Source organism: Wolffia australiana, chromosome 4 (assembly GCF_029677425.1).
Source record: "Wolffia australiana isolate 7733 chromosome 4, ASM2967742v1".
In the NCBI taxonomy this organism is placed as follows: Eukaryota; Viridiplantae; Streptophyta; class Magnoliopsida; order Alismatales; family Araceae; genus Wolffia; species Wolffia australiana.
In genome coordinates, this window is record NC_135838.1 from 2,545,072 (window position 1) to 2,555,358 (window position 10,287).

The 10,287-nt window shown below is 41.3% G+C and overlaps 1 protein-coding gene across 2 annotated transcripts; it reads left to right on the top strand.

Annotated features, from left to right (window-relative positions):
* The first annotated feature begins 2,572 nt into the window (after nt 1-2,572).
* On the top strand, nt 2,573-9,247 carry LOC144702777 (uncharacterized). Of its 2 annotated transcripts, XM_078574818.1 has the most exons (3): nt 2,573-2,721; nt 3,243-7,849; nt 7,917-9,247. In XM_078574818.1, exon 3 carries the CDS (start codon nt 8,391-8,393, stop codon nt 9,087-9,089), a length of 699 nt encoding a protein of 232 aa, XP_078430944.1. In that variant the 5' UTR covers nt 2,573-2,721; nt 3,243-7,849; nt 7,917-8,390; the 3' UTR covers nt 9,090-9,247. The 2 variants fall into 2 exon arrangements, with proteins under 2 accessions (XP_078430944.1, XP_078430943.1); XM_078574817.1 differs by having other exon boundaries at nt 3,243-9,247.
* The last annotated feature ends 1,040 nt before the right edge of the window (nt 9,248-10,287 follow it).

The following is a 10,287-nucleotide window of genomic DNA, read 5'->3' on the forward strand; positions in this document are numbered from 1 at the left end:
TGAGTGTACCCTACCCAAAATCTCATTCCCTTTATAGGTATAGCAGATTTTACATATTTCTCTATATTAGAGTGAATACAATTTAAAGAACCCATATTCAACCCCTCTTGGGTTGTAAGTTAGCCACTTGAGTTTTAGAAATCTTGAATTCATGTGATATTACTAAATATATAAGAAAACAAAGGAGTTAGTGCCAAAAACTTTTTGAGGGATGCATCCAACCTTAATATTCTTTAATTATTTATGTCCATCATAATCAAGGACATGCAAAATGATTTCATCTTACGAAAAACACAATTTCTTCAATGATTAAAGCTAAGATTAATGATAATGATTAAAAAATATCCCCTACCCATATCTCTTAATGATGAAAATATTAATGTAAGTTTGAACGATGATGGTAAGTCATGTATGTGTCTTTATGATAATGTTATTATGCGAATCATGCCATCACTATACAATTCTGTGATATTGTGCACTGTGGGATTCACTTTTGAAAATAAATAATGGAATGATACAAGTTAACGGGTCAGCATTGTTGATTTTTTAATATCCATGAACTAGAATTGACCTACACTAGCTACGGCTGTCCAAGATGTTGAGGAATTTAATATGATTTTCATATTAAATTATGTGTCGAGGCATTGGATTTCAAATAGGATTCCCATATAAATTAAGTAAATGCTTACATTGGAATGATTAACAGTCATGTACAGTCTAATAAAAATCATTCCAAAAGGGAAAGAAGTGATTCCATTTGGGTAGAGGTGGGAAAGGTCATCACAACTCTTCTAGATATCATCTATATGACCAAATTGGATAATAAATGCATGAATATCATTTTTGTTTAAACAAATAACTCGACAGGCTAATAAAATTAGAATAATGAGGATAATCAGCTTTGTATCATTTACATAAAAGCCAAGTCTCCTAGAGAATAGGATCAGTTCCTCAGTCTCATGGTGGTACCTTGATAGCCAGCTCATGCACCAGGTGACCCACTAAATTGCAATGCCAATACAGCCGATGAATATCCTAGGAAATTTTATTTTTTTAATTTTTAGGGTGAGCTGGACCGACTAACAAAGAGGTGGTTAAATCTGTATTAATGATATTGGAGAGAACAAAAATAAAATTGATTATTCTGTACATATGTTAATTCTTGAAAATTCAAGAACTGTAGTGTGCTTATGCAGTGCCATTCGATCAGTGGAGAGAGATAAAAGGTTGATCTGTGACAATCTAAAAGGCCAATTGAGCTAAACTTTTGCGGGCAGCTAGGTATTTCTCTCTTTTTTTGTGTATGGCCTCCAATATATGAACTTAGGCTTGGATCTTTATAACATTTATCTCTAAACTTGCTTCCTATATCTGTCTATTAATTTAAAGAGATTGAGCTTATGAGATCCATCAAGCTTGTTCTTGGGGTTCTTGCTATTTTAAGGGTAGCTAATGGAGAAGAGGAAGAGCTTACATTCGCTCACAAATTCCTATACCTCTGGTGGAATTGAACAAAATGGGGATTAAGTTTTCTTGCATTACATATTATTTTTTTCATCATCTCACTAGGTAAAAATGATCAGCCATACCATCAACTCATGTCTTTCCATGTTCTATAATGTTTTATGCCGTTTATATCATAGTGTCCTTACCATCTTACAATCACTCCTCTTTCATACATCTTGACATCATCACATCTGGACCTCACGCTCTAATGTTTGTCATCATTCTTAGGTTAGATTAAGCTCCCCTGATCCTAATATTTTAATCCATCATCATTACTGGATTTGGCCCATCTTTTCCACTTCCTCCTTTGTCCTGCTCAGTCATTTTTTCCCTTTTCTCACAATCTCATATTCTGTATGTATATCTCCGTATTTTTTAATCATTATGTAAAGAATCTAGATCCATGATAACGTTCGATCATGACATCCACCATCATCATTCATGAATGAAATTAATGCAGAATTCACACGACTTTATGCAAGTTATCATGCATTGTTGGCAATTTTAGCATTCACCTCATTTTACCACTCAAGTGCTTAATATTTTCTGTTTAGGTGATAATAGGATTAAATTATGAGATTTGATCTTTCACAAGGCCAAACCATGGCCAACTAATCAATTCTTTTGAGTGATGATGTGCGGGAACCAAGACAATAGAATGCAAGGTTTTAAGGGGCAATTCGCAGACTTTAGAACCAATTTTAAATGTATAAATAATGTTGTTTTAATGTGCAGGATCACGGATCTTGAAGATGTTTGAAATCATAAAAAGCTAGAAAAAAACTCACTTAATTTGGATATCTCTATAAAAGATGACTGTTCAAAAATGAGAAAAAATCATAATTTATGTGATAAAGCGAAGAGCCATGTGGCCCGCGCACAGAGTACCAGCGTGGCGTCCGCATGGGAAAGTAATTCATCCATTTTTACATATAGGTGCCATTAATATTTTCTATAATAAAGTCGCACCTGATTATAATCATATTACATTTATTTTTTAATTTAATATGGGACTAAGTGATACGGTGCACCCAGGGTACACAGTATCACTTAAGGGCGTGTAGCCGTGGCGCAACCTGACTGGCCAAGCAAAGAAGCACCATTCTCCAAGCTCCAAAAGGGGGGTGGAGGACGTGAATCTTGAAGGAGCAAGAGAAGCCTGATAAGACCAAGCGAGAGATCGATTCTACCTTGGGGCATGACCAGCACCATTGTGTAACGATTTTACGTTCCCATTCATGAAATTTAAATTTGATGTTTTATTTTAACTAAATTTAGCCTTGTTAATTCTCATAGGTTTGAATTTACTCAATCGTCAGTCCATTCTCGAATCGGAATTTTTGATTGTTGCTACTCGACCGATTCTTTCTGATTTCTTTGACTTCAGATTCAATCGGTGAGTTCTCGAAGTGTCCTTCGTGTCTTCACCGTGAAACCTTCTTCTCGTCTTACTCTTCTTTCAATTTCTGGAATTGAACTTCGAATGCAGGAATCTGTTTAACTGAAAATAAATCCTTGTGGTTCAACCTCGACTCACCATTGCGCTAAATTTTGCATAATCTGTTTGAGTCCTAGTAAATTTTTGACATGTAATTTGGTATTAAAACGACCGCCGATTTACGTATTGTCAATCCATAATTTGTTGATTTTTATTGCTTTTTTATTCTAAATGAGTGTATTTCATTCCTTGAAAACTTGGAATACATCAGCAAGTGACATATATTCTGCCTCGACAGGAGATAATGCAACTATGGGCCATAAAGTAGCCTTCCAACTAATAGCACTACCTCAATGGTAAACACATAGCTGGTAAGAGACCTTCTCTTATCAAGGTCTGTGGCATAATCTGAATCAACATAACCACAAGGAGCATCTTGAGGTCTTCCAAACTCTAAACAAGTATCAATGGTATCTCATAGATATCAAAAGATCCATTTCACTACATGCCAATAAGCCGTCCTTGGTTTTGCAATATATTATCTCACAAAACTAACGGCATGTGAAATGTCTGGACAAGAGCAACCCAATTAATAGATCAAGCTATAAACTTTGCACCAAATGTGCCTTGATTTTTTCTTGGTCAACACTTGACCTTTCACCTTTATTCTTAAAGACCCATTTGCAACAAACAGTTTTCTTATCTCTTGGATGCTTCATGATATCCCTTGTTTGATTCTTGTGAAGGGATTCCATCTATAATTTTGATCTAAAGATAGATGAGGAAGGTCAGGCTCTTCAACTGCTTTGTTCATCATCACCTTCATAAAAGAATTTCTATGAACTTGGCCTCATAGAAGAGAGCCAATAACTCTAAAAGATGTGAAAGCTGCATTATTGTCAAAGGAGATCTTGGATAAAGGTCTTACAGGTGGAAGTGATGAAGGGAAATATTTTGATCATTTTCTGTCTCCTGCATCATGGTTCCTTTCTTTAGGATGGCCCCTTGGCACAAAAGCTTCAGAATCTTTCTCTTCCCCACTTCCGCCTGTAAGCCCTTTATACAAGATTTCCTTCCACAGTAATGCAGCTTTCACATATTTCAGAGTAACTGATTCTCTTCCGTAAATCAAAGTTTCATAAAAATTCTTTTGAGAAGGTGTTAATGAAAAAAGTGGTTTAAGATATTAATCTTCATCATCTATCTCTACATCAACATTCTCCAAGTCTGTTACAAGGGAGTTGAACTCATAAATATGAGCTTTGATAGACGCTCTCTCATCCTATCTCAAAAGAATAAATTTTTGCTTCATCTATATATTTCCAATAAGCATTTTAGCCCTATACAATGACTCAAACTTGTACCATAATCCTGCTGAAATTTTCTACTTGTAGACATCTCTCAACACCCTATTAGATAGGTACAGTTGAATGACTGAAAGTGCCTTTTCATCCAACTATTATCTTTCCTCCAATGATAATGTTTTGTGCATATTCTCAATACCTAATTGTGTCTTACGAAGCCCTTGAGGGATCAAATAGCCCTCATTTTAATTTCCCAAAGGCTAAAGTTCATGCTCCCATCTAGGTTCTCAGTATCAAACTTGTTCGTCCTTTCGGTAAACTTGTTCTCTTTTCTCCTTTTGCACGTGTTGTTTTGGGCCTATATTGTGAAAATTTATCATCCCATTCAAAAAGGTTGTTTTTCTCCGATCAGTGTGTGGGTTTTTGTTTACTCTCATCCCTATACCCTTGGTGGATTCTTGAACTTGGTTTCAGACATATTTTAGGCTCCATTAAGTTAAGATCCTCAACATAATTATCATCCCCTATTGAGATTCTACATACTCATCATTAGCTACATTAAATACAAGTATTACAAATTTATTTATTAAATTCATTGTACCCTTAATTTTTAGGTTGATCAGATACTATTTCCCATTCTGTTTCATTTGAATTTTTGTATTACATTATTTTGATTGGACTAGGGTAAATATACCTCATTACCTCATACAAAAGGAAATTATGATGTTCTCACTACATTTTATGATTTCATTACCAAGATAGATCCAAAACTGTATTATAAACTTTGACCTTTGAGCCAGAGTGGGGACTGAGTTTCATTCTTGAATTGATATTTTGAGACAACATGGTATCATCCAGAGGGATATCTTGTTCTCAAACTCATAAATAAAACCAAAAAAGATATAATGGAAAACATATAAATATTATAGTATCTGCAATGTCACTCCTATATCATGAAGCTAACCCCCCCAATAATTTTTAAGAAGAATATGTCACCTCTGTAGCCCATCTTACTGAGGGGATGGCCAATCCTATTCAAGTACTCAAATTTGAGCTATTCAATTGTTCTTTTTGTTATTTGAGTAAGGAAATAAACTTTATAAGACCTTGACTTTTGAAATATTTTGACTTCTTAGTGATGAAGAAGGAAAATCTCCGGGGGAACATATATTAAGGATTTAATACCTTTTAAAATATTAATTGGGAATGAGAAGAGATATTTTCTAAAATAATAAAAATATAATGAAAGAAGAAGGATAAAAGATATTTATGTTTGTGATAGCTCATGTAGATAATTGGGATGATGGATGATAAAAGTGATGTAAAAATAAGATATGGTGTGATGATGTGCACGGAGAGATGGATGGATTTCGAGAAGAAGCAACAATGTAAGTGCAAGAAGATTCATCATATATCCTTGCATGAAATAAGGATTAAGATAATTTGTGACAACAAGAGAGGCCTTCCACTACATGTTCACCTTCTAACTTTGGTTGACAAACAACATTAATAAAATTTGATGATTCTCATACTATTTTTATTCATTTACCCTATGAATAAACACATAATTCAAAGATTTTTTTTTACATGGATAGATAAGTATTTTTATGAATTAGAGGCTATGGATAAGTAGAAGAAAGAGAGATAAATTTGCCTTAAAATTTCAGTGTGTTGGATTTAAATCCTCATTGATCCAAGTGCCAAATCACCAGTGTGGCATGGAATCCTCCATTTTTCTGAAGATTCTGCCACAACTTTCCTTTTAATCATTTTTGGATGTTTGTTTATCAGATGAATAGAATCCTCCATTTATATAAAAATTTTGCATCATAATCCACATTTTCCTTTATGTGAATCAAAATAGATAAATATATGACCTTTTGAGGGTACCAAAGCCCATTGACTACAATTTTAACTCCTTTTTACATTGGTCCACTTATCTTTGCATTCTTAAAATGTGAAATGAAAGGGTATTTTCATTTATTTGAATTTTAGTTTCCTTTTCATTGAACTGGTCCACGTCTCCCTAGGAAAATTAAAAAATTGACAAAATTTCTGACATGATTAGCCATTATGACATCAGGATTTGGATGCCACAATGGCACCTTTTGGTAATGATTAGAGAGGTTGGTATTGTTTTTCCTCTTCATGTTCCATAGAGGAAGATTAGTATCAATTTCACTTTGAAAAAATACTCAAAAAAATAGTAGATTATCATATTTTTTTTCAAATATGTTACTGGGTATTATATCTTATGATGGAGGACCATCAAGTCGATCATGCCTCGACCCGTCGCCAGCCACGTCGCGAAGCCCGAGCCAATGTGAAGAATCTACAGTTTTGCTACAAAGTTTGTTAAGCGGCATCATCATATCGCTTCGTGTCATGTATCTTTACGTTCTTTTCTTACCATTGCTGTCTTTGGATTATAGGGAGGCCCCTCGTGCATCAGTACCAGCCTCCCCTTGTACGTGTTTTCATTTTAACTATGTTTAATTGGGATCTTTAGGGGGAGGAAATCCAAGTTGGGCTTCTTCTCCCCCTAAAAATCCCTTTAAAGGGGAAGCCCAATAGGATTTCCCCTTAAATGGGGGCCCAATTGGGCCTCCATAACTGCCACTTCCCCCCTATAAAGAATAGGGAAAGTGGAAGTTATGGAAGGCTTGTTGATTTGTGAAAATTCAGATCTGAAGCGTTTAGCAGTTACAGTTTTTTGTTCGTTCATGGTATTCTGAGTTTCCCTTTCACTTTGCTCTCTTCTGGCTTTAATCAGTGAACCATACGGTACCTGGAAGTTTTCATCGAACTTAGGCTTTAACATTTGCACTTCTGTGGCACTCTATCCTCCTCTCAACGATATTATTTTGACGATCAGCAATATATAGATCCATCCTGTCGTCAATCCTGATCTCGACAATTCTCCAGAACGCCCACAAGCCAACGAGGATCTTTATTTTTTTGGTTTCCTTTCTTCTAGGTTGGTCGATCTGATCGTTCCTCGAAGATTGAGGTTCCCACATCATCTCTTCAGATTCTCTTTCCAGTTTGACAGAAAATTTGCGCTGGTTAACAGAGCAATACCAGCTGGACTTGCTGTCCGTTCGATGCCTCATTGATAAAACAATGACATCTTATCCCAATTTTCTCATCAATCTGGCACCCAACATTCCGCTGGAACTTCTCATTCGCTGGATTGTACGAAACCTTTTAGAGACCACGGTGGCTAGTTTGTTGATCGCCCATGATGCAGGACCACGTCCGAGACGAAGTCCTGCCGTCAACGAGGATTCGTACTCGGTGGCGATGGCGCGCTGGCACGCGACGAAAGCCGGGATTCGTCGGGCTCGGGAGTCCTGCGATGACGAGCTATAATGACGATGATCGGGTAGGGGTGTAGTACGCGCAGCTTCCGACGAACAAAGAGTGGCCGATGACCGGGGTCGACGGGGTCGCTCGGAGACGGGAGAGGGGACTTTCCGATCCTCGTCCAGAGGGACGAGGTTGCTAGGTCGCCGAACGGGAATTTCCTGCCGGAGGTTGCCCGCACGCGACGGGCGAACCGACTCGTACAAGAACCAGGAGAGACGCTCAAATTGTCGACGTAAGTTTTCACTCGCTTGTCTCGCTCACCTCCGTCTAACCCGAGCGCGGTAGAGGCAAACGTGCAGGAAACAAGAAACGAGGGCGGGGCGGAGTATCTCATCGTCGACGTGGCCTCGTCCGGACGATTCACAGGGGAGCCCAGGGGCGACGCTGGCTGACGGCGCCCGGAAGCCTCACAGGTACAACGGCGGTACTGCACTGGATCGCACAACGGCGAGCTCGTCAGCGGCGGGAGCGGCGCGCTGAGGGTCGAGGTACGGCACGCGAGGGCGCGCCGGCGGTCAGGGGTGGACAATCGCGCTGGTGTTGGCTATCCGTTCCGGCAGCACCCGCGAGGCGGCAGGCGGTTGACGGCAGCTCCGCGAGGCCATGACGCGCTGTGGTCGCCGCTCAGGTTCGCGCGGGATCGCCCTGCCCAGCGGGGTGCAGATCCAGGGGTGCGATACGGGCTGCAGCGAGAAGGCGCGACGTGGTGCAAGTTCCGCACGGGCGCAGAGGGAGGGGCGAAGCCACTACGTCTGGCGAGCAGCAGATAAGCAATGTTGCCCCGCGAACCTGGATCCTTCGCACATGCGCAGGGTGCACCGAAGAGCAAACCAGTCCGGGGCGGTTTGCAGCGGAACACCCAGTCCCTGGGGAGGCTCCGGGCGACAGCAGACATCGGCAGCGAGGACGGTCACTGCTTGCGAGGAAGTAGGACGATGCCGGCCATCAGTCCGATCGTAGGAGTGACCCCGGGCTACGGTGAGGGAGTGGAGGGGTCCGTTGAAGACGGAACGCAGGAGGTAACGTCGGACGGTGGGCTGGGAGAGGACGTGCGGAGCAACCTCTGCCCGCCACGGATGCGGCAGGGTGTCGGGACTAGGGACGGTGCACCCGACGCATCCGCCGGCGTGGAGACAGCAAAGGCGCGACCGGCGACGCTAGATACCGGTACAGCTGTAGCCCTGTCGACGGGGGGAAGCTCGCAGGGATGGTGCAAGTGGGTTCGGCTACACGGGCGCGCGTCGGCAGCGCGGACGCGCGAGACGGCGCGGGAGTCGCGCAGCCTCTTGGCACGCGCAAACGATGCGCACGCATGGCGCAACAACGCGCGGCGGCGCGACGGGGCGGGCTCCGCGCCGGCGGCCCCTTTCTCTTCCTCCGGCACCTCTTCTTCTCCTAGCTCTGGTTCCCCCTCTTCGCCTTCTTCCACACCTTCGACTTCTGCTTCTTCTGCTTCCTTGATCGAACCCTAGCTCAACGGGGAGGACTGCTCTTTCAAAAGAACAAGTTCAAATTTTCATAGAAAAAACATCGTCTCTATGTTTTAGGGCACCCCGCTTCCGTTATATAGTGGGGGAAGTGGTTTGGCCCATTAAGCACAAAACACAAGATAAAATAAGAGAACCTAAAAGCAAATAACCTAGGACTTCTAGGAGACGAAAACAACTAGGGGAAACCGCGGAGCGATAGCAGGGGGAAGGGAGATCCTTATAGGATGAACCCCCCTCCTTACACGTGACCTTGCGGTTTAGCAAAACGATGAATGGCGATGACTCAAAGCAAAATGGCGAGTAAAACAAAGACATAAAGATAATGATACGGTGTCCATTACCCGGAATACTTGAATCCGGGCGTGCGTACTGACGCCTTGGCTTGCCGGGCGGGCTGAACGCGGACGGCCGGCGTTGTCGAGGCCGGCGGTGACGTCTCCGAAGACATATCCGGTGCTGGAGCAGGTGCTGTCGGGGACGACGGTGATGTCTCCGACGGCGTGTCCGGGGCTCCGCCATCAGCCCACTAACTCAGTTTACTCCAATCCGTTCGTGCAAAGACTCTGTTCTGAAAATTTAATGGGCTGTTAGTGGAATAATCAGAAAACCCTCTACGCAATATGAATTGAAGAAATTTCATCAAAAGCTCCACGGTGCCCGTCATTACTCCACTGAATTTCACACTCACAAGGCTATTGCTATTGCTATTGCGATCGTGGACCTGTGACTCTAATTGTCATCTTGTCGAAGCAAAGGCTCAACGGGGATTTAACCTACATCTCCTGTCAAGGATAATCCGATTCAAAGCATTCAGGTGATTATCTGGCAGGTTCTGAATTCCTCACTCTCCTTTCATTTACAGCTTAATTATCTTTTGCAGTTCCTATCTCCAAGTGTTCATTGCCTCGAGTGGAATTAAACGCAAACTTAGGAAAAGCCAGCATACTATTATTGATATAATTTCTTGGCGATACTTGATCAGCGCATATCTGTTGACAGTGTGGACACTCGCGGACGGTAACGTCCCCAACACCGTCGGGCTTCAACCCAAACATCCAGGTCATTGGGAGCTTGACTGTGACAAAACCTGTCACGTGTCATCCAATTGAGTTGTGTTTTACCTTTTTGGATGATCAAAGTACTTCTCGTTATTTTATTTTTTTCAAACCATATTCGTTAA

Coding starts and splice junctions, on each gene's coding strand:
- LOC144702777 (XM_078574817.1), top strand. CDS start 8,391: ATGTTGCCCCGCGAACCTGGATCCTTCGCACATGCGCAGGGTGCACCG.